Raw genomic sequence first — 24,791 nt, 5'->3', positions numbered from 1 at the left:
ATGCGGGGGCTCATGCCAAATCTTTTCAGTCTCCTGAGAAAGAAGAGGCGCTGTTGCGCCTTCTTCACTGTTTTGTTTATGTGTACTGACCACGCAAGATCCTCCGCCAGATGTACAGCAAGGAACCGGAAGCTGCTCACTCTCTCCACAGCAGCGCCGTTGATGGTGATAGGGGTGTGTACTTCTCTGCACCTCCAGAAATCCACTATCAACTCCTTTGTCTTTGCGACGTTGAGGGTGAGATGGTTGTCTCGGCACCAGTGTGTCAGGGTGCTGACCTCCTCCCTGTAACCCGATGGTATTGAATGCTGAGCGGTAGTCTACAAACAGCATTCTCACATACGTGTCTCTCTTTTCCTGCTGTGAGAGGGCAGTATGTAGTGTCAGGACTATGGCATCATCAGTGGACCTGTTGTGGCGGTATGCGAATTGTAGAGGCTCCAATGAGTCGGGTAGCATAGAGCAGATGAAGTCCCTGACCAGCCTCTCGAAGCATTTGCTAACGATGGGGGTCAGGGCTACCGGTCGCCAATCGTTCAATGTTGAGATGGTGGAGGATTTGGGTACAGGGACGACAGTGGCCATTTTGAAGCAGGCTGGGACTGCAGACAGAGAGAGGGAAAAGTTGAAGATGTGTGTAAACACTCCAGCCAGCTGAGCATGACTTGAGGATGCGGACCAGTAGCTTTGCGTGCATTCACCTTCCTGAAGCACTTCCGCACACTTCCTCAGACACAGTGTGCAAACTGACGTCATCCGCGGTGCGCACACTGTCCGGTCTCGTGGTGTTCGCTGTGTCGAATCTAGCGTAGAATGCGTTTAGATCCTCACATAGATAGGCCGTGGTCTGCGGTGTGCGTGCATTCCCACCCTCATGCACACATATACAAATATTCACCCAACGTAAAGACAGACACAAATGGACATTGCCTGCACCCTGGTGACACACCTGCACCCCAGGGCTCTGCATATGTGGGTGACTGTGGTGGAGCGGGAAAAAGAAGGCAGTCGGTGATGGGGAGGAAAGGAAGAGAAGGGCAAGTAGCCCCTCCCTGGGTCCAGCTCCCCCCTACTGACCCCAGTAGGCACTTGCGTCCTCTGGAATCCACCAAGGCAAGGGGGCCCAGGTCCGCCAAGCCTGGGCCCCCTTGCTGTGATTGCATTGTTATATCATCTCTTGTAAAAGAGCGTGTCGCCAGTTATGTGTCCTTTCACTTGCTGTTGGAGAAACCCCAAAAGTCCAAAAGTCAGGGACTTCATCTCTGTGTTATTATCTTCCTGAATGTCCTTCTAAGCATAAAAAACATAAAAGCAAAATGTAAAAATGTTTTAAAAAAAGCCATTCCAGAAGATATTTTCGCCGGTGCCTTGGACTAGAGGACACTGCATGTGATGTAAACATAGAAGGATCCAAACTTCAAGTACTGGGCCCTATTTCAGGAAGCCGGTTTAGAAAACTCAGAGTGAAAAATGATACTCAGGGTTGAGTAACCCCGAGCTGTCCAACTCGGAATATTCGGTTTCAGAAAGGCTGATAACAATTAGTTCAATCAACGCGGAGTTGCTTTAACCCCAAGTTAAACGCGCGCACGGGGATACATAAAGCCCTGATTAGTGGAGCACAGATTAAGCGAGTCACCATGGAGACGGAGGGAAAGAAGGCGCGGTCAATGTATTTTACAGCGCTTGAGGCCGAAATTCTGATGGCAGCATATGCTGATAACATGCAAATTCCGCGGAAAAAAAGTAACACAGCCTCAGCTGCAAAAGAAAGAGAGCATGCATGGCAAAACATAGCCGACAGAGTCAATGCGTGAGTGTTAATTTAAACATTGATCTAGGGATTTCCACCCATTTAACACGTTATTTCATTATATTTTATTTTATTTTGTATTTTATACATTTTATTTTGTGATGTGATGTGAGCGCAGGTGCAACCCAACAGGCCCCAAACGTTCCTGGCAGCAAGTAAAAATGAAATATAAAAATATAGTCCAAACAGGTAAAGTGTAATTGTATTATGAGCCATAGTGCTTGGTCTGTTTGTCCGATGTAAATCAATTGCAGTTAGAGGCTACATTAATTTTCTTTCTGTAAGCACTTATTGAAATGATCTGAGCACATTACAAGTACATATTTGTAATGTGTAATGTCTATTAGAGCACATATTTTACCCCCTTCTTATGACCCTTCTGTTATTTTTACGCCTTTAGCAATTTTTAGCCATTTTGAACCTGTGTCTCTATTTAAACTGGGTAAAATTGTCACCCAAATCAAGTCTGGCTCTCCCAGTGATGTTCTTCCCCCTCGCTTTTTTAAAGAAGTTTGGGGCACTATTGGACCTTATATTCAAAGGCTTATAAACAGCAGCCTGACTTTAGGCCATGTACCTGCAATTTTTAAACAGGCAGTGGTCCAGCCTCTGCTGAAACGCCCTGGCTTGGATGCCTCCTTGTTGAGTAATTTCAGACCTATTTCAAAGCTTCCTTTTGTTTCTAAAATTTTAGAAAAAGAAGTGTGCTCACAGCTGCAGGCTTTTTTAGAGAGTCAAAACATTTTTGAGGTATTTCAATCTGGTTTTAAAGCACTTCACAGCACAGAGACTGCACTTTTGAGAGTTTTTAATGATATCTTATTAACTGCTGACTCTGGGAAGTCTGTCTTACTTGTGCTTTTGGATCTCACAGCAGCTTTTGATACAGTAGATCACAATATTTTGATTTATCGTCTAGAACATCATGTTGGAATTAGAGGCACTGCCTTGGAGTGGTTTAAGTCATACCTCTCTGGAAGAAGTTTTTCAGTCTCACTTGGTAAATTTCATTCATCTTCCGCCCCCCTCCCATGTGGTGTACCTCAAGGATCCATCCTTGGGCCCCTTCTTTTTAGTATTTATTTACTTCCCCTTGGCCATATTATTAGAAAACATAAAGTCTCATTTCATTTTTATGCAGATGATTGTCAAATTTATCTACCGATGAAACACAATGACCTTAACCCCCTCAGGCCTATTTTAGAATGTCTTAAGGATATCAGAGCATGGTTGGCTCTGAATTTTTTAAACTTTAACGAAAAGAAGACTGAAGTCATTATATTTGGGCCGAATGGACCTGGTGTCCCTCCATCTGACTTGGGTCCTCTTACATCGTGTGTCAAATCAATTGTAACCAACCTTGGAGTAAAATTTGACACAGCTCTTAAAATGGACAAACAAGTAAATACAGTGGTGAGAAAAAGCTTTTTTCAGTTGAGGCAGCTCTCTAAAGTAAAACCTTTTATTTCTTTTTGTGACTTGGAGAGAGTTTTGCACGCATTTGTGACCACTCGCCTTGATTATTGTAATGGACTTTATATTGGCATTGATCAGGCTTCACTATCACGCTTGCAAATGGTCCAGAATGCTGCTGCTCACCTGTTGACAGGGACACGCAAACGTGAGCACATTACCCCTGTTCTTGCCTCCTTACACTGGTTGCCTGTCCATTTTAGAATTCATTTTAAAATTTTATTGCTTGCTTTTAAAGTTTTAAATGGCCTGGCTCCGTCTTACCTGTCAGACCTTTTACACCAATACACTCCACAAAGGTCTCTCAGATCATCTGACCAGTCACTCCTTGCTGTCCCCATGTCGAGACTGAAACACCGAGGAGACCGAGCTTTCGCTGTTGTGGCCCCCAAACTATGGAACAAACTGCCCCTCCATATTAGGCTGGCCCCAACACTTGAAATGTTTAAATCACTTTTAAAAACACACTTTTTTTCAAAGGCCTTCTAGGAGTGTTATCAGAGCCAGTTTGTAGTCAGTTTTTAGTCAGCTGTTGGTCATTCTTAATCTTTTTACTTTGTTAATCTTATTCATTGTATATCTTATTGTTTATTTTACTCATGTTGATTTATTTTTATCTTCTTTTTCAATTATATATTTGTTTTGTTTATTGATTTCATTGTATGCTTAAAGTATGGTTTTAACTGCTATCTCTGTTTTATTATTGGAAAGCACTTTGGTCAACTTTGTTGTTTTTAAAAGTGCTATATAAATAAAGTTGGATTGGATTGGATATTTGCTTACTCTGTATGCTCAAATGTGACCCGTTATAGCCAACAGAAAAAAAGCGGAGGCCCGAAAAACAGGTGGGGGTCCTCCACCACCACCACTCACAGAGGCTGAGCAGTTGGCTTCCACATTTGTGATAATGTTGGCAGCATCACATATGATCTTCACAGTGCAGAGAACACAAATTAGCATCCATTACAATAATGAAATAATTTGTTAGTTTGAAATGCTACAGGGAACTATGTACCTGTACATTAATGCTGTGGAAAGACTTCCTGTTCACATAGTCTCCTTCATTTACTGAAGGAGCAATGATTGGAATGTGAGTGCCATCTATACAGCCAATCACGCCTGGGAACCGTGAGAATAAATGTAAAATTTAAGTAGTAGTTCAAGTATCACCACATCATGAATTAAGTTTCGTTCATCCTGATCCCTGCAATTATGTGGAATCCCTCTTTGATAAATCTTGTGGGTCTATGACCGGGGAACACCACAAACGAGTACAGGAGACGTTTCAGTGCAACTGTAACATTCCTGACTGCCCGACAGACGGTAGCCTTGGAAACGTGCTCAGCGTCACCAATATTATACAGAAAGCTCCCGTTTGCAAAAAACCGAAGTGCAATACAAATAATATGTACAGAACTGAGAGGATGTCCGCAATGTGTCACATGAGCAATATTAGGCCTGAGGATGTTATTCAAATGAATTATAGATTGTGCTGAAAAACGGTAACGTTCACACAGGAAATCATCAGGAAATGATAAAATGTCCAAACGCGCTCTAATCACTCTCTCCCGGCGGAGAGCTCTGCGGAGAATTTGGGCTTCAACATCTACTGGCTCTTCAAGGAAGGAACACGCCATGTCTGACACTTCCTACAGTCAGGTTTCTGACAAAGAGGCGGAGAAAGTCAGGGTTAGTTGAAGTAAACCTGCTAGGGGGCAGGTTAGCTTCACGGAGTGTGTCGTCATAGTAACTCACTCAGAATTAATCTAAACTCGCTTTGTGAAACCGAAAACCCAGAGTTTTCGTTAACTCAGGGTATACTTACTCAGAGTTTGCACTAAACCGGCTTCCTGAAATAGGGCCCTTGGGCTCGTTCTTCGTACGTCGCTCACTACATCCAAGATCAAATGACACATCCAAGACCAAACCATCGCGCTAACCGTGAGCTCGCTAATCCGGTTCCCCGAACACACCTGCTGTTGACGATTAGTACAGCTGGACGCAGTAATGTGACATCACTGGGTGTCGTAAAAGGGGCTACGCATCAATAGTGGAAACATTGATCGGCAACCCTCTGGTTGGTCGGCGAAAATGTCGACGGAGCGCGCTCGGCTCTGTATTTTTCGGCAGCAGTGCAAGAACTCTTGAGTGAGGGATTTCAGGAGTTTCAGAGTTTAATCAGAACGCAAGGGAACACTGCAAAGGCTGCAAAAGCAAGGAGAGAGGGCTGGCAGAAAGTTGCTGACAAATTAAACTCGTAAGTAATTTAATAATAACAAATATAATGGATTGGATTTATATAGCGCTTTTCAAGGTACCCAAAGCCCTTTACAATGCCACTATTCATTCACTCTCACATTCACACACTGGTGGAGGCAGCTACAGTTGTAGCCACAGCTGCCCTGGGGCAGACTGACAGAAGCCAGGCTGCCATATTGCGCCATCGGCCCCTCTGGCCAACACCAGTAGGCGGTAGGGTAGATTTATCATATCACACTATATTATCCAATATTATAGTACATTATATTATATTATAATATGTTATATTATATCCCCTTTCACATTAGAGCCACAACAGGACCCACTAGAACATGGGAACAGGTAAAAGTGAAATATAAGAATATTCTACAGAATGGTAATATTTATCACTTATATTGCTTTTCGTCTCTTGGAAAGAGACCCTGAAATAATCTGTTTGTTTATAACAGCAACCAAGAAAAGGGCAGAGCAAAAAAAAAAAACAGGTAGGATCCTGTCTGTCCCGCAATATACGCTGAATTCTGAGAACTCTCCTTATCAATCTTGCACCTTCCGCAATGGGCTGCTCGCGTATACGGACAGGACATGGCTGCGACAGGCTTCCCAAATCCACCTTCGCTTTTATAGCCGTGGTCTCTCATCTTGATTACACAAAGTAATTTGCAATTACTACTCTGAGATATGAATTACATCTGTAATAATCACATACATGTGATAGAATGTTAATAGTACATTTCCCTTTTTTAGGAAATGTCCTGTATGTATCTGTATGAAATCAATAAATGGATCAGGTGCTGCATTGTCTTTAGTTACATTGATGTTATTTATTTATGGTGAAACAGTGGTGGAATATCGCTGTTGCTTTCGTATAAATGAAGCGGACATACCTGCGTGGCCGCGATCTAATCCTTTTTACATAAAGTAAACCTGCTCCCGAGCAGGTTTACGCTTACGGCTCTGTTGCTATGACAGCAAGTCCCGGATGAGCTTCGGGGAACCGAACGATCCAAGATCAGGCGAAATTGTCAACAATCAAATCCAGCTAACCTACTTAGCGAGGTACGAAGAACGGGCCCCTGGTGTTTATTCACACACATCAAAACAAACACAAGTGCTTATTTCCAAGTCAAAACAAAATAGTAATTTCACTGAGGGAAAAAAAAAGAAATCAGTCTACATTGTGTCGTCTCTCTGGCCAAAAAATTTCGTCTACATCACATGCAATGTCCCCTAGTCCAAGGCACCGGAGAAAATATCTTCTGGAATGGCGTATCCAGGCCTGACATGATGCCTGGTCAATATCCCCACATGCCTCCTCCATTGCCCCTTAAAAGGGCTATACGTTGATGGGGATGATGGTCATAGACCTTCCAGCGCCAGGCAGAGAAGAACTCTTCAGTTGGATTCAAAAATGGTGAGCATGGGGGGAGGCTGAGTACAGTGAAGAGTGGGTGATCTTTAAACCAGTTGCGGACCAAAGCAGCCGTAAACTAACATTGTCCCAAATGATTCAATTCAATTCAATTTTATTTATATAGCGCCGAATCACAACAAAAGTCGCCTCAAGGCAAACGTCGCCTCAATAGCAGACCAGATGACGTATCTGGTCTGCTCTGGTCTCTGAACATTAGTGAGCATGTCATGTAAGGTGTCCAAGAATGTAACAATATGTGCAGTGTTATATGGGCCCGGGGTTGCATGATGGGGAACAACACTATTTTGACTTATAGCTGCACACTGATTGATTATGGCACGGTGTCCAATAATGTTCCTGCCGCGTCTCCTTGTCTTAGTGAGGTGAAAACCAGCCTCATCCACAAAAAACTGCTCGTGACCCATGGCATCTGCCTCTATCTCCATCACTTTCTAGACAAGACAAAATAAATACAGCACAGCAGACACATGCACAGCACTACAGTATGCACTGCCAGATTCAGTACCAATGATACTATCCACAGGTTTCTGTAAGAGCGTACGTAGGCTGCCATGACAGACCACTACTTCCGTTGTCCGGTTTTATACTTCCGGTTACTCAAAGCGAGACCCAGCGTTCAGTCGTTGCTAACAACAAAATCAGTTACTTTGTGCGGTAATAAGTGGCTTTACCTGTTCGAAGATGAGCTCGGGTTCAACGTGTGCTGTCGTCGGCTGCCACAATAATTCAAGAAAACTGAAAAACGCATTAGAAACATTTTGCCTTGAGCATCAACAACTTAGAAAGGCCTGTCCGTGCCCACTGCCCTACGCACTGCACTCTATGCCGCGGAAGGAGGATCGGAAACTGGCGTGGCTGGCAGCTTTAAGACTCAAACACCCTCCAAAGAGAGTTTATGTTTGCTCCTTTCATTTTATCGATAAAAAGCCCACAGAGCTACACCCCGACCCGGAGCTTTATCTGGGCTATGACCGACCCCCACCGAAGAAAAGAAGAAGGCTCACTCGGACCACTTTGAGTGTGACAGCTTCCAGTAATACGAACAAAAACACAGAATCTGCACCCGGTAAGTGAAAGTGTAAAATGTGGTTTGCCACCGTTTCGCATTTTAAACACGCAATTCTTTACTTTTACTAAATAATAGCCTATGGTGAATGGCGTTAGTATCAGCACTAGCTGGTTATTAGCAGCAAAGTCTAAATTTTAACGAAAGTTTATAATAATAATAATAATGCCAAAAGATTAGCTCCAAGGGCTGTAAAAGTCTTAGGTTTGTGTTTATAAAGAACATGTTTTTTTCAAGTCGAGAAAACTCAAGTAAAAACGTTAAAGGCAACCTTTGCAAAAATACCAACAGTTGTGACTTTTTTTAGAATGCAAAATAAAATCTAATCACATTAATTGAATAAAATTGTGACAAATTTTTAGGGGACTTAGGAACATTTTATGTTGACATTTATGATTTTGCATTTGTGTGAAAAAATGTAGAATGAGAAATTTCACTCAAAAATATAATAAGCTAAGTGACACTTTACAGTTTCTCTTATGCTAACAGTTTGACTGTACATCTGATCATATTTTTGTCTTATTCAGACTCCACAGTGTTACGTTCAGTGGAATTAGACCAGGCCAGCATCTCCACACAACCCCCTGAGCCACATTTGCACTCAGTCCACACACAGTGGGAGGATCCTTCGCAACAAGACCATCAATACTGCAACAGGTCTCGCAGAAAAGATGTGCAGGATAAGATGACTCAGTGTGATGAAGTTGCATATTTCATTCTTCAAAATGATGCAGACGCTTTGCTGTACACTGGGATAGCCTTAGAAACATTTAACACACTTGTGTCGACACTGGAAGGATATGACAACAATGAATTTACCATGCCTGTCCGAGATCAAGTCCTCATGACACTTATGAAATTAAAGAGTAACCGTGTAATAGGTGACCTAAGCCGCCAGTTTCATATATCACAAAGCATGGCCAGCAAGATCATCTCACACTGGTTAGACAAGCTGGAGGAAGTTCTCCGACCATTAATTCCATGGCTGCCAAAAGAAACTATTCAAGCAACTATGCCTGAAGCCTTCAAGAAGAACTTTCCAAATAGTACATGCATTATAGACTGCAGTGAGACCCTTTTACAGAAACCCAGAAATCTGGGCTCAAGAGGGGAATCATACAGCCATTATTATTCACACAACACAGTCAAATATTTGGTTGCTGTTGCACCATGTGGACTAATCATGTTTGTGTCTGCGGCATATGGCGGCCGATGTAGTGACAAATTTATCACAATGGACTCTGGAATATTAACATACCTAAAACCTGGTGATGAAGTCATGGCAGATAGAGGTTTTACAATTAAAGACTTACTCTTTGAGAGAAAAGTTAGATTAGTAATACCCGCTTTCACAAAAAAACGTAGACCGCTAACTGAGGAACAGGTAACATACACACGTCGGATTGCAAATGTAAGAATCCATGTTGAAAGAGCAATCAGACGCTTGAAAGTCTACAAAATACTTTCACAAATTGTTCCTATAAGCATGGCTCCTAAAGTAGACAAGATACTGAGAATATGTGCTGCTCTAGTGAACTTAAGAGAGGATCTCATTCGTGATACACAATAATTGTGTATGTTATGAACAATTGTGGACTCGGGGATATTAAGATGGTTACTCAGGACATAAAGTTGTGTAGTGTAATGTAATTATTTTAAAATTTGATGTACATATATGTAGAGAGTAAATAATTCCAGGTCTCACTTTTTTATCTTGTGTTCTAGATGAAAGGTTATGTGATACAGTGTGTGTGTGCGTATGTATGTATGTATGTATGTATGTGTATATATAAAACAATTGCAATCAATCAATTGAACAATTATTACTTTTTTATTCAACCACAATGTGATAAATTTCTTAAATGAAAAAAAAAATGTTTTTCTCAAATCTGCAATAATTAGTTGTGCATTCTTGACATTTTTTTGTGTTGGAAGATTACAGAAATACAGAACTATTCACAACATTTAATGTTGTCAGTTTGTCATTCATTTCCCACCATATGTTACAACTACGTAGGGCTGCTCAATTAATCGAATTTTAATCACGATTACGATCTGGGTTTTCAACGATCATTAAAAATGACTGAGCCGATTATTAGCCCCTCCCTCATGCTTTACTCTCACGCTGCTCCGTGTGGCAAATCGAGCGCGCCGCTCTGCATTTCGAACACCGTCACGACAATTTAGAGGACCCGAGGGAAGCTCGGAAAGCTAAGCAGAAGTTATTTGGAGAGAAGAGTGACTGCTGTTGGTTGAAAAGAGGTAAAAAAAAAAAAAACTTAAGTGGTGTGGAAACATTATAGGTTCGCGGAGTCAGAGGTGGATCAAGTAGACACAGTGTGTAAACTTTGCTATGGTGTAGTAGCTGCACCACAGAGCAACACTGCAAAGTTCACTAAACATAGATGTTTACATTTTTCATTTATTTCTTATATTGCAAACATTTGCACTGTTATCAGTATTTGCACACTATTTTATATTATTTTTTAAAGTCATTATTCAATACATTGTTATTGTTAACCCTTTAAAGCCGGTCAGAGCAGCAAGCTCCGTTTTGTGTAACTATTTTTAAATCCTGCTAAGCTAGCGCAATAAATTTTTTCCATATGAAACCAGAGGAGTTGTACTTACATCTTATGCCATCAGCTTGTCTTTGGTCATGGTTTCCTTCCACATATAGCTTTGCAAAAATTGCATAAAAAGCGCTTGCAGGAACAAAAACATAATATTCCAGAAACGCGCTTTGCCGATCCGATCAGCTGTTCGTAACACTTCCCACATTGAAAAAGACGTCAACGCGAACCATCACATGTATGTCATTTCCTGCCCGAAACCGGAAGTGACGTCATTTTCGCGGAAAATGTAGTTTTTTCCTTGTAGGCCTTAAAAGCCTATACTGGTGTTTTTATAAGTCATGTTTGACTTTTCTGAATAGTTGCTGGATGCTTAGAACTCGAATTGCACTGCTGGAAATAGTTTATTTTGATGCACCTGCTGTTTTCTTTGCAAATTTGCATCATAGGATTGTTTTTTTTTGTTTTTCCTGCAGTATATAAAAATTGCTGTATCTCCAAAATAAAACTATGGAAGATACTCAAAATAAATTTCCTGTTGTTGTAAACTATTTTTTGCAACTTTTTTGTATTTAAAGTTTTGAGGGATAAGCCTCTTAAATTTCTCCAAGTAGAAACATATGTAAAAAAACAAAAACGATTTTCAGTTTTTTTCTAGTTTATTGCACTTTTTTGCAATTAATGTAGTTACTATGGACTTAATACATACATATTATTAAAATATGGGCTATAACAGTTGTATTGATGTATAACAACTTGAAATGCTCCCACAAATGGCACTACAACATGTAAAAATAATATAAGCTCTGGCCGACTTGGTTCTATGGTAGGTCTTAAAGGGTTAATAAATATCGTCAAATAATCGTGATCTCAATTTCAGTGAAAATAATCGTGATTATCATTTTTGCCATAATCGAGCAGCCCTACAACTATGTACATTTTAGTTGTATTGAAATATTTAACAGATTTCATATTGAATGTCTCCTTTCATTCACAAGACAGAGACCAAACTCTGCAGACATATTGGTGTCTGACTGTCCCATTTATAGTTGTAACATGCATTAAACCTTGCCCATTATCTTCAAGTATCTCTCATTTAACTGAAACCGTCCTGCTGCATACTCCTCTACAAGTCGAGGTAAGAAATATGAGAAGTAAAACCCTCTCAAGCGTTTTACTTGCTCCTTTACAAATGCTTCATCATATGACATAAATGACACATGCTCAGTAGGTGTCCAGATCACAAGTGTGGCAGTCTTGAGCCCTGTGCAAAACATTGTAAGTTGCACTTGCATGTAATAGCCTCTGCTGCCAGTTTTCTGCAGCTGCAGTTCTCCATCTACCAGTTTGATATCGCTGCATTTCTGGGTAAGCTGCTCCGTGAGTGAAGGATAAGTCTGCACAGGACATTTTATTTCTAGAAGCACATCTGAGTCAATGACCCCGTCAGGACTTGCAGAGAGCCATGGCTCCTGGATGGTAATAACACTACCCATGTGAAGGATGTTCATACCCTGTTCTTTCAGCTGATGACAAGCTTTAACTTCATTTTCTTTACCATAGTTTGTTTCATAATTCCCACGAAAGGAAGGGTACATGTGCTCAGATAAAAATTTGTCATTTTTTGTGGTGGCACGTACTGGAACTTTTTTAGCAGAGCTTGCTGTAAGTCTGATTTTCCTGCAGTTGTGCCACAAATCAGATGCACTTTGCTCTTTTGTTTCTTCTTGTAATTGTTCTGCTTGCTCTTCAGAAACTTGAATGTATGCCTGGTAGAATGCCCTGCATGGATTACAGCTTAGTTTGTAACTGTGTGCTTGGTGTGGCTGAAAAAATTGCTCATCAACTTTACTGTTGCGGTGAGGACCTGCAGATGGCGAGGCATTGTAACACTTTCCAATTAATGTGTTCTTGAGGAGGAAAAGTGGCTTCACTGGTGCTTTGCTAACACTGTCAATAAAGTCTTGATGTGTAAGGTGATATGGTGTGTTAGGGAGAGATTGTGTCACTGCAGTCCGGGAGTTCACATCGTACTGCTGCTCTGCCCTGTGATGTCTGAAGTTTATCTGGCTTAGACGTTTAGGTTCAAGGTTCTTTGCTGTCCCTGCATTCCACCTGCGCTGCTCGTCTGTACACGCAAGCCCTGTCTTTCCACTGATCGCAGCATTCTGCACCTGTAACAAACATTAATAGTTTTTTCTCACTGTCAATACTCAAGATTTAACATAATGAGGAAGTTTACACTAACAAAAGCAGTACACGGTTGGTGTCCTGCATGTTATAGATATGACCCTGGGTCAATACACCTGAATCATATCCAAAACAGATATAAACACTGGCAAAGTCACCCATATTATCCATTTCATATTAATAGTCAGTTACTTTTTGATGCAGGAATATACATCCACAGTCAAATTTTTTTCAAAGTAGTGTGTGTGTACAAATATACATATATATAAACAAACATGTATTATACTACTCTTTGTCACTTCTTATAACTATAGTTTTTCTTGTCTTGTAAATTTGACCTTAATGTGCAGTCTTTTATTTTTTTTATATTTTATCTTCATGTGATTGTACAGCATACAGCCCACACAAAGTTAACGAGTGGCTTTCACATGTAAACAGTGCTCCACGTAATACTTGGCTAGATGGCAGTAGCGTGACTCCTTAATCACAGCCTTTGACCAGTCCAGTGTTTCTGTTTCAGTGATTTAAACATTGTGATATCCAGATAAGTGATATACCTTCCACAGAATAGCAGCCGCATGGCTACATGATCTCCCTAATCCGGCGATACAGGAACAGCCGACTGTCTCCACTACTCCACTTTCTCTTAGCATTGCCCATGCTAAGTGTTTCGCTTGATTAATACTCTGGCTCGGCTCTACAGCTGCTTTAAGAAAAATAAAGTCGCCTTGTTTGTTGAGCAGTACTTTATCAATTTTGTTGCTGTGCAGGTAATTATACGCCTCGGTGCTCTTGTAATTACGTAATTCCTCGCCATCAACGCCTTCGGAAAATACAAGGTAATTAATAATGTCGATGTAGCTAACATCGGGCCATAGTTTCATGTCATCTACCCACTCCGTGAGAAGTGACGGGTGAGGCACTGCAACTGAACTGTCCTCGCTGCTTTTTAAAACATCTCTACTGTGTATCCACCTTCGATGTGTTGCCATTTACTACAGGTAAAACAAACTGCAGTGAGAGAAATCTTTATCAACAGTGAAGGTGTAACCCCGCAACTGTCAACAACAGCGCAAGCGGAAGTAAAAAACCGGCTTCCGCTATGAATCGGGGTAATGGCGCGAAATCAGAAATACTGTGGATAGCTTACCTGCACATAGTCATTGTGCCATTATGGGTGCATGTCTGATGCAGGGGCTTTAATACCTTTCTTATATCACCACTCTGAAGACAGATGAGTGTTGTCAACAGGTTTACTGACATTCAAAAGGGTAAGACTAAAAACAAGACTAAAAATACAGTCATGTAACATACATATGTGCAGCATAATATGCATTTACATGCCACAATGCTACTACATAGCATATGTCTAATTATGTAAACTTTTTAAACTACTACTGATGCTATCCCAGACGACCTCCAAAATCGCGGGTAACTAGCTTAACAAAAGGACTAGCTTTACAGCCAAATACTACATTAGCGGGCAACATATTGCACAAAAAACAAAGTTGCAACTTATACTTTAAGTACATACCGGCGATACAACCATAAACAGAAGATGTGGACAGTATTTTTTCCATCAGGACACCATAAACTGTGTGCCGATATGTTTCCCTTCTTCTTGCTCACTTGCTTTGCTTGACTGAGCGTACTTCCTGTTCAATAAAGTTTTTTCAAAAATAAAGCCGTTTCTAAAGTACATTACTTGGAGCAACCACAGAGGGCGCTGTAAACACATAATAAATAACAACTGACTGAGAATGATATTTTAGTGATACAACATTTTACAACTTTTAGTGATAACAGAACAGTCATGTCGCAGCTGTTTTACACATTCACTGTTTCTTTCAAAAGGTACTCTGTAGATTTGTAATAGCATTAATGGCATCTAATGGCTTGTCATGAAATCAGTTAATAACTCTGTTGTAAACAGTTAAAAACAGATAAACAGTTAACTCTGCTATATGGAAAAATATCAAACATCTTCTCAGTGGCATCAGTAGATTTCCTTCTCTCCTAATGTGCAGATGACAGTGTGTAACTTATGAAAACAAAGGGCAGAATAGGAGTACATTTGATAATATCATGTCACAGGGGTACCCCAGAATATAAAAGAGGGGTTTCACATAAATCAGTATCACAAGATATAGCATTAAATTAAGTCCCTGCCAACATGTGCCAAGAATATAAGTTATGCTGTGACTTTTCATTGATTACACTTAATTTATAAATCCATTCAACCCACTCTCCTCTTTCTGCAAACTATCATTTTATTCTACACACGCACACACAAGTATACTATCAGCTGACTTTTTCCATTGTTCTGGAAAAACTTGTCATAAGTCCTACAGCCACTACAGGGACTTATTGTGTGTCTTATGTTCATAAGAGAAGCTGGCTGATAATTTTCTTAGAAACAAAGTCTCCACATTTAATGTTGGTTAAGACCAGATTATCTGCACTTTCACATTTCAACAAACCAATATAAATTCCTCACATGCTGCATGTCTTGTCAATGGGTTGATAGGTATCATCTGACTAGTACACAAATACAGACTATTAGTGGCAGCTTGTCAATAGTGCATCACATACATTACATAAGTAAAGTTTGCTCATGCAACATATGTGGATGCCTGTATGTACTTGTCCAAATCCGTCTTGTGGTCAAATTAATGACTTTATCCATACAAGTTCTTGCGAATAATATAATTATGTTTCTCAATCAAAAACTGAAATCTACTGGGATTTTACCACACAATCATCTATATAGATTACAGAGAATATTCCAAAAGAGGAAATTCCAGTAAGAGGCAGTTCTGTGGGTGAGAATGCCTTGTTTATGTCAGAGGTTAGAAGAGAGAAGCCAGATTGCTTCAAAATAATAGGAACTCAAAAGTAAGTCAACAACTTGTTGCAACAAAAGTATGCAAAACAGCGGCTCTGAAGACACAAGACATCAAACCTACAAGCATGTAAGTTAGTGTGCAAATATATATGCAGCCCAATATAGCATCACCTCCTACTATAGTTGTCAGATCACAGTGGAAGATTCATTTCAATTTTATGTATATAGCACCAAATCACAACTAAAGTGGCTTCAAGGTGGTTAACAAACGAAGACGTACAAAAGCAGAAGTAGCAGTCCTGCTAAACTTATAAAAACAGGAACTTGCAATAGGTCATATCTCAAATGACCATTTAAAGGTGTGAAGTCTTGCTACAAATGCAGAATTGTGTATAAACAATGAAAAGAGCAGCGTGTAGAAATACTCCTATTTCTAGGGTGCTGGGGGCTTCCCATGATGCACCATGGCAGGATAACTAAGAGAAAATCCAGGGTCATGTGATCCAGACATAACTGTAAGCTTTATAAAAAGGTTTTAGCCTAATCTTAAATGTAGAGAGTCACCCAAATCCAAACTAGGAGCTGGTTCCCTATAAGAGGGACCTGAAAGCTGAAGGCTCGGCCTCCCAGTACAAATTGAAAACATATATGGTTTGTGAAAACAACACTCAAAGAAAAGCTGCAGTGAATTGCATGATTTAATTCAAACCCTGCAGTGGTCGGTGTGATCTTTTTTCAGGTGCTTGTTATATTTCACTTCCTGCTCCCTGTGAAGAAGGTTTATTTCCTGTGTGTTCTATAGATTACTGAAGAAAAGATGACTCAATGTTTTAGTACAAAAAATGTGAAAAGGAATCTTCCTTCCAATCCAGTAGATGTCTGATTGAATATTGTAGAATGTTGTCCTTACTATTGGTAGGGAAGATAAACAGTTTTTTTTGTTTTGGTTTTTGTTTTTACAAAGTCATACTTTGTAAAAATGATATCCTTGTAACTGGATATCTTCAGTCACCCACTGGCATCTCTAAAGTTCTGATTATGCACCTTATTAGTGAGAAGTCATCATGACACCTTAAAAAAACAGCTGAGTGGAACAAAACAAAAGTACAAGAGGTGTGTGTAGCTTAATAAAAGCAGATGTGGTCTGTCTGGTAAGTCACGTAATGACTGTTGATTTAAGAGTAAGCAGTTTATTTAAGTCTAACAGTGAAACCTCTGCCTATCATCTTTGGTGTGTCTATGCAGGACACTATGTTTAGAAGGGGCACATTTCATTACTAGAAACAGAAACTGGGTCATTTTTAACTCAATTGCATATTTAAAGTACCTGTAATTAAAGTTCATTTGAAACCACACTATCTCATCTCTCATCTCCTCTGAGGTGTGTGAAATGAAAATAAAAAACACATACTTGTATACTAAACCACCAAAAATATCTGCTCCAGTGAGCATTTGCAGATAATAAGCATTTGCTTTTATTCTTTTAATCAACTTATTAATATGTGTTTCTTGTTTTGTTGCAGCCATACGTGAGGTCAATTTGAAAATATATAGCCCCCTCGAGGTGCTTTATATTTTAAGCAAAAGACTGTATTTTAATACACAGAAAACCCCAACAATCAGAAAACTCATTATGTTCAAGAACTTGGCAGCAATAGGGAGGAAAAAACATCTGCTGTGACTGAGTGGGGCCTGAAGGGAGAGAAAAGAGAAAAAAAGACACAGAGAGATACACTGTAGAATAAAGTTACAAATGTCTTTTCCACGAAACACATTTGAGGGTAAGAAGATGCAGCAATGATGAAGACCCAGGATCTTCCATTGCTCTCCAGGACACAAGGCCACACATCTCAATGACAAACCTGTGTCCACCTAAGAGGAAGGAGGAAGACAGAGCTCTCAAAGCCAATGGAGAAGAGCCCCAAAGAACTAGAGGAAATGGACAGCCAATCCTGCTAGAGGCTAGCTAACAAGAGCCGAGAAGAGTCTTGTGCCAGATGTCTAAGACCCACCAGATACAAGTTGTAATATTTGTTTATTTGGCAATTCTTGTTAGTGGTATAAAATTAAAATGATTCATTAACAATAAAAATAAATATATACTGGCTTTATGTCCGCTATTGTTTAGTGATGAGTATCACAGCACATGAAGCCTCAAAAACCAGGATTTCAGGAAGTACGTTAAATACAGAAACCACTTAGAGAGCCAAAGAAATTTCAGTTCTTAAAACCAAACAGGATCAAACAAAAACAAACAAAAAAACCCTACAAATCTTTACTTTCAGTTCCTCATGCTCAAACAATAATATATTGTGTCTAAAGAAGTCTTAAATAGAATTTCAGTGTTAGAGAGGAACGTTAGTTAAATACCAACGATAAACACCAATAATCTAACAAAATACACTACATTCAAAAAATGTAAATTACATTTTTAGAGCTATCTAAAAAAAAGATCAGTCAATAAATCAGGGGATATTGTTTCTGTGCAGATTCATAATGTGTGTTACTGTCACTATCAAAATGATAACACACTGTTTTTATACACTGCAATCCCATTAACACATTCCATCAACCATTGGGCATTTCTGAAACCTACACACGACATTCAAATTAAATTCAGCTCAAGGTATATGACGCATAAACTGGATCTAGAATTTTTATGGGGTTTTTAATAATATAATATATAATAATACAATTAAGAAACATAGATTTAGCAGAGTCCATCTTACATCTGCTTCTAGTCCAAATGACATCACACATGGCCTTTAATATACATGATAAAAAAATTTTAATAAAAAAGTCAGAAAGAAGTAACTGAATAATTTATTTGTTCTTCCTTTCATGACCACAGTAGTCTTTCACTGAGCTCTCTGCAAACTTGCAAAGAGCTCAGTGTACCGGTACACTGAGCTCTTTGCAGAACTTTGGAGACACTGTGGTTGTATCACAGACTTAAACACTGAGAAGATTAAAAGACATTTAAACTCATGAGATTGTGCCACGTAAAATAATTAATATACACGACTGATCTACTTCTATGCCCAAAATACATAGTTATACTAGACAGATAATGTGTGTTTTTTGTTTTCTTTGTTTTGTTTTGTTTCAAACAGGTCCATGACAAAATATCAAAATATCTAAACAGGTTAGCTGGTGATAAAAAAATATCTGTCTATATCTACATATCTATTCAAAAAATTATCCTCTCGCCCCTCTCGCCCCTGCAGACGGTCTTTACCCTTCCATGAATGCTCCTCCTCTTGCTCCTTGCGTGAGGACAGAGCATCTCCTTGGTAGATCCTGCACTTGATGGCAACATGCTATTCGCTTGAAGATGGCCTCTAGTGTTGTTCCCCACATCCCCACAGAGTTCCTGATGGCTCTTAGTCCTGTTGATCTAGGATCCAAGTGTGGGGCATCGAGTCATAGGCTTTCTTGCAGTCAATCCAGGCGGTGCACAGGCTGGTCAGTATGGTCTTGCAGTCTCGGGTGACTGCTCTGTGGTAAACAGAGCAGTCTGTCTAAATTGCATTTGAATTTGAATTAAAGTAACATGTAGTAATAACAATGCCTCATGTCTCTGTTGCAAAACTAGAGATTGGCTTTTATTTGTCACTTATCCATAGATATAATTTTCAAAGGCTTCTATTAAAACTCATTCACTGCCATTGACGTCTATAGACGTCAATTACGGCTGAGGAGGAGGAGAGGGAGGGGGCAGGTGTGGGATTTGAAGGGGAAGGTGACTGGAAAGGCAGAAAAACCCCAAGGGCACCTTACAACACCGACCCTAATAGCAGGCTAGACGGTGACCTAGGCAGGCACCAACTTGAAAAACTGAAGCCCACCAGCAGTAAAAGTAGACCTGCAAGGAGGTGCAGGGTTTGCGCACGTAAGGGATTGCGCAGTGAGACAAAAATGTGGTGCAAGTCTTGTTGTGTGCCCTTGCATCCCGGAAAGTGTTATAATGATTACCACACAAAAGTGAATTATTCATTGTGAATAAATGTTTCACTATGTACATTTTATTTTTTCATATATTTGTAAATAAATTGTTTTGATAAAACATAACCTTTCTCAGTGTTATTTCTGTTTTATAGAAGTGAAAAACTATTTTATATGTTAGAGGTGTCACAAAGCAAGAAATATTAGTGTCAAAGGCACTTTTCTGCTTGAAATGTATTTTTCACAAAAAGCTCGTTTTCTCCCTTTTTTTGGTCAAAACAGGCATTTTTGGTGGAACCCACCTCTCTTCTACAGCTGATTACTAAAGAATGGAAAATGGTAGAAACAAGCTTTTTTTTTGGATGAAAGAAGAGAGTCTGTTCTTCATTTTGGTAGGTTCAGCGTTTATATGATCATAACACACAGTTTTCTGTGGCTCTTCAAAAATGAGTAAAAATGCTCAAAAACCCTGGCAGTGGGGAGTTACCTGATTTGAAAATGGCTGGCAGTGAATGAGATAATATATATATATATATATTATAATATATATGTATTCATATATATTCATATATATATATTCATTTTTACAATTTTGTTGCTTACAATTGTGCACATTTTCTATATAGCATGGTCATTCCAAGGCTGACGTTTTCTTAACACCACCAGCAGCAGAGTGACCCATAAAATGGTGCCAACAGTTCTTAGCAGGAAGTAGAGAAAAACAGGAAGTTGATCATAACAAAGGAGAGTCACCATCTCATTGTCTGTAAAAAAAACAAAACACAACAAAAAACATCCTTACTTAATATATACAAAAAGTAAAATTTGGGTTTAAATAACCAATTATTATTTGTTCTTGTCAAAAAGATTTGATTTGATTTGACAATATAAAACTCTCTGTCCAGAGGACAAATGATGCTCTGTCATACTTTCAAATACATGCATCCACTGTACAGGCAGGTGATACAAGCCCAGTTATACTGACAATGAGTTTCTTTATTAAAGCAATAAAAGGGTCAAATATTCCAGGCGAGTGAAAAGATTTCAGTTTATACTGGGTATGATACGATGCTACCATATGATCACACTGCCAATTCTAATTACATTAGCACATGCAATGAGTTCTTAGTGAATTTCTAATAATATTTATTATTAATGCATTTATTCTGAATAAATGCTAGCTATTGTCTAGTCTTTTCTAGTGGATATATTAGGTACAGTTTGATTTACTAAAGCATTAGAGTATGTCATGTAATATAAGGCACTAAGATTTTTTTCCCAAAATGCCTGTTCTTGGTTTTTTGCAGTTTTGCAGTGTCTTTACAGAAACAAACCCTCCAATGTTGGTTGGAAGCTTTTGTCTCTCATTTTGAAGAAGTAATTATTTGTCTCTTTGTCTACCAAACTGAGTTCCAACGTTTAGTGGGGGATTAATATATGTCCATATTTTATATGAAGTGTAGGCCTCTGACAGCCTGAAAAGTATGTGACCTGAAACACATCTCAAAATACATTACACCACCACACACACACACACACACACACACACACACACACACACACACACACACACACACACACACACACACACTTATGTATACCAGTAATGTGGGCTCTCACCTGTGCTGTCTCTGCTTCTGACAGCCAGCCAGCTCTCAGGTGATTCTCCAGCTCCTGAGATGCTGCACTTGTAGAGTCCTTCATGAGACTTGTTGATATTGCGGATGATCAAAGTGCTGGTGGAGATGCTCTTGATGAAGATACCATTTTTATAGAAGGATATGGAAGTGGAGGTTTTGGTGAAATCTGTGCTGTTTTTACAGCGCAGACTCACAGTGTTTCCCTCCACCGCAGGAATTAAAGGGCTTTCCAGGATCACAGGACCAGCTGTTATAATTATAATATATGGTATAATTAGACGTTTATAGCTCAGCACAAATGAAAATCATGTGTTTGAAACCTGTTTCTCATAGGATTTGAGCACTTTGATGTCCAGTATGTTATCATTTTTTTTCTGTGACAATCCTGTTGAACTCTAATTTTCTTTCTTTTTTTCACTTGCACAGGCCAACACTTAGCAGATATATAATTATCAGAATATTTAGCTGATTTCTCAACAAGCCCTCAGTATGGTGGTGTACTTTAGCTCATAAAACACATTTTAATATGCAATTCACCACAGATTTCTTTACCAACATAAACATAAATGTCAGTGAACACAGATACAATAAACTTACGTGAAATGGTGATGTTTACAGGGTTGCTTTTCTTTCCATCTCCGCTCTCACACCAGTACTGTCCGCTGTCTTCGATATAAACATTTCTGAAGATGCAAATGGACCCACTGAAAACTCCCCAGCTAGTCCCACACGCTGTATCAACATCTGTTGCTTTCCTCATTAGTTTCCATCCAAGAGACACATCAAACTCCTTACAGTCAAAAGACACTGTGCTGTATTCATAGTGCTGAGAAGTGTTTGGAACAACATGAGGAAAAGCTGAATCTATTGACAAAGAGAAAGACAGGACCATTAAAATATGTCAAGTGACAATTAACAAATCAAACATAGAACCCTGACTGACATTAATCAGAAAGTTACTAAATTGTGCAAAGGAATCAAATTAACTTTCACGTACTTGTTTGAGCATCACAACTATCCCAAATTTGTATCACCAGCAGCAGCCAGGTATTTATCACTGAAGAAACAAATAACATGTGAAAATTTAAAAGATAAGTGAATAAAAGACACATTTAAATAAAATATAACTCAACTTGACCCACAGGTGATCTTATGGCTTTGTTAGACTTTGGAGGGAAGGTTGCTGAATGCAAAATTAAAGGCTATGACAAAATAATGTGAATTATATACCATAGTCTTGATGGTAATATGTTGTCAGTGAACTTGTTTATAAACCTACCCTTCCCAAAATGTCCAAAAAATAAATAATATTATAATAATATATCAGATTTGACTGGATCACTGTGACTTGTCCATCAGCTTCCAACTTAATAAATATATTTCTGCTTTAAGTATACGGTATTTAACAGAGAACAATATTTATTAAGCTGAACATATCAGGACATCTGAAAGGACACCTCATGGGAACCTCCTAAATTAAGTGTTTCAGGCATGTCCTGAAGACAGAAGCAGACCCAGAATTTGCCGGCGAGATCATGTTTCTCAGCTGGCTTAGAAACTGGAGATGGTCGAAGAGAAAGTGGTGTAGTCATCTCTGCTTACATTGCTAACCTGTACTGAATCTTTTTTTAATCCTGTTCTTTCATGTAAATTAGTATATGTTCAATGCTCCCCTGGATAAAAAAAATCATGACCTTAGTAGTCATTAAATAAACCTCACAAAAACAAATTCACAGCCTCTTTTCACACAGTTCGAGAAGTGTTGTGGTTGTACTGCAGATAGTTTGTCAAGCTGAAACACTAAGATTTAAAAAAGAATAGGCGAGTTACATAAATATGAATATAGAGACGCTGTGTGGTTTGGAAACTCTGCAAAGGGTTTGAGCAGTATTCATGTCTTTAAAACTTCACAGCCTAATGTGGTCATTGAATGAATTTGTATTTCTTCTTATCAGACTTTGCATGTAATCCTGCTATGCTTTGTGTTTGGCCAGAAAACAGCATTGCACAAGGCTCATCACCAAAATCATCAAAATACTGAATATGTTTTAAAGAAAAATTAAAGTTACGCTCACAGTTGGAGATTCTGATATTTGTAGAATCAATAGTGCTGATACTCTTCTGGCGAAAGTTTAATACTAATGTATTGAGCTACAAATTATTACAACTGCTAGATAAAAAACAGCAGCAGCCCCTCAGATGTGTAACAAACTCAGTACTCACACAATCTAATGCAGAAACATGTAACCTCCATGTTGTCTTGCTGACAGATCATCACACCGATATGCAGTTTAATATAACTAACAACCTCTTCCTGTTTGGCTTACTGCTGAAGTATAGAGGTGTCAACTTTCTACTGTAGCATGAGGTCTTGTCTGGTATTATGACCCCATACAGGCAACTGATCTGCTCAAAAAATACCTTTACAAGATACCTCATGGGAACCTCCTACATTAAGTACTAAAAACCAACTAAAGCATGATGATTCTGGAGCTCCCCAGTGCAAAATTAAACCTGTTGTGGCATATTATCTCATGTCACTTGGTTGTTGGTCAGGAACAATGACTAACATTTTATTTAAAAAAAATGGTTAAGTCAGGAATTTTATTTTAATAACAACACACACGGGGAGCAATGAGAACAAAGCAGTCTAATGACCGCCACTGTTACAAATATTTAGATATACAAAGTGAGCCAGTGACCTCTACAGGGCATGTTCGGCACACACAATCATACTAGATTCATTTGTGTACAGGGCTCCTACTAAAATGGAAAATGACAAATTAGTTACTAAACACAATGTATAACTTCATTGCTATTCTTTTAAATTGTCTAACATATGAATTTAGTGAAAATCCATATCTTTTGGATGAGATGCTTTTCCCTGGCGGGCTGGATGGCCTCTTCTGGGCAGGTTAAGATGTGGAAGGTCCCACATCTTAACCAGCTAACCCCAGCCACCAAGCCACCAAGGTCGGTGGCTGGGGTTAGCTGGTTACTGGTTGGGTTTGTACCCCCCCTGGCTGTTTTGTCGTTTTTTAGTGGGTTGGTCCAAGTTAGAATGTCCGGTTCATGCCTTGGGTCCATTGGGAAAAGTGAGGCATTCAGGTGGGGGAACGTCTATTTCTGGATGCAGCTTGTCTCAGACCAGTTTGTCTTTTGCCTTTACTGTGTGTGTCTGCTGTCACTTGAATAGATGATTGGTGTTGCAGTGTGAGCCACAAGACTCATCTGCACACTCTAGACTGATTTTTGAGGTGGGTGCTGTCTCTGATCTTTGCTGAGTCCTGTTATTAGTAGTGATGGGATTTCCGGCTCTTTTTAGAGAGCCGGCTCTTTCGGTTCGGCTCACTAAAAAGAGCCGGCTCTTTCGGCTCCGAACCGGCTCTTCAGGTTGTTTTGTTGCTTTAATTTATTTATTATTAACAATAATATAAAATTATGCACAAAAGGAATTACTAACGTATAAAAAAGTGGTTTTATTTGTATATGTTTATATATAAATATATGCGGTGGCCCCTAGAGACAAAACACGTACAAACTCCAAAACAC

The 24,791-nt window shown here is 39.3% G+C and overlaps 1 protein-coding gene across 1 annotated transcript; it reads right to left on the bottom strand.

Annotated features, from left to right (window-relative positions):
* Positions 1-17,168: 17,168 nt before the first annotated feature.
* On the bottom strand, positions 17,169-23,954 carry LOC113015196 (putative high affinity immunoglobulin gamma Fc receptor IB). The gene is made up of 5 exons (XM_080295853.1): positions 23,948-23,954; positions 22,237-22,296; positions 21,837-22,103; positions 21,220-21,486; positions 17,169-20,363 (listed from the first exon to the last, which is right to left on the bottom strand). The coding sequence occupies exons 1-5, from the start codon at positions 23,952-23,954 to the stop codon at positions 20,218-20,220; spliced, it is 747 nt and encodes a 248-aa protein (XP_080151979.1). The 3' UTR covers positions 17,169-20,217.
* Between the last annotated feature and the right edge of the window lie 837 nt (positions 23,955-24,791).

The sequence above is a fragment of the Astatotilapia calliptera genome, chromosome 3, assembly GCF_964374335.1.
Source record: "Astatotilapia calliptera chromosome 3, fAstCal68.1, whole genome shotgun sequence".
Taxonomy (NCBI): domain Eukaryota; kingdom Metazoa; phylum Chordata; class Actinopteri; order Cichliformes; family Cichlidae; genus Astatotilapia; species Astatotilapia calliptera.
Note: the sequence above shows the minus strand (reverse complement) of the source record. Positions and strands in the feature narration are given on the sequence as shown.

Excerpts from the sequence above, each read along its gene's own strand:
- LOC113015196 (XM_080295853.1), bottom strand. Across the intron at positions 22,104-22,236 it reads TAGTTGTGATGCTCAAACAA|ATTCAGCTTTTCCTCATGTT; the intron begins GTACGTGAAAGT and ends CTTTGTCAATAG. Across the intron at positions 20,364-21,219 it reads CAGAAGCAGAGACAGCACAG|ACAATGAGATGGTGACTCTC; the intron begins GTGAGAGCCCAC and ends TTTTTTTTACAG.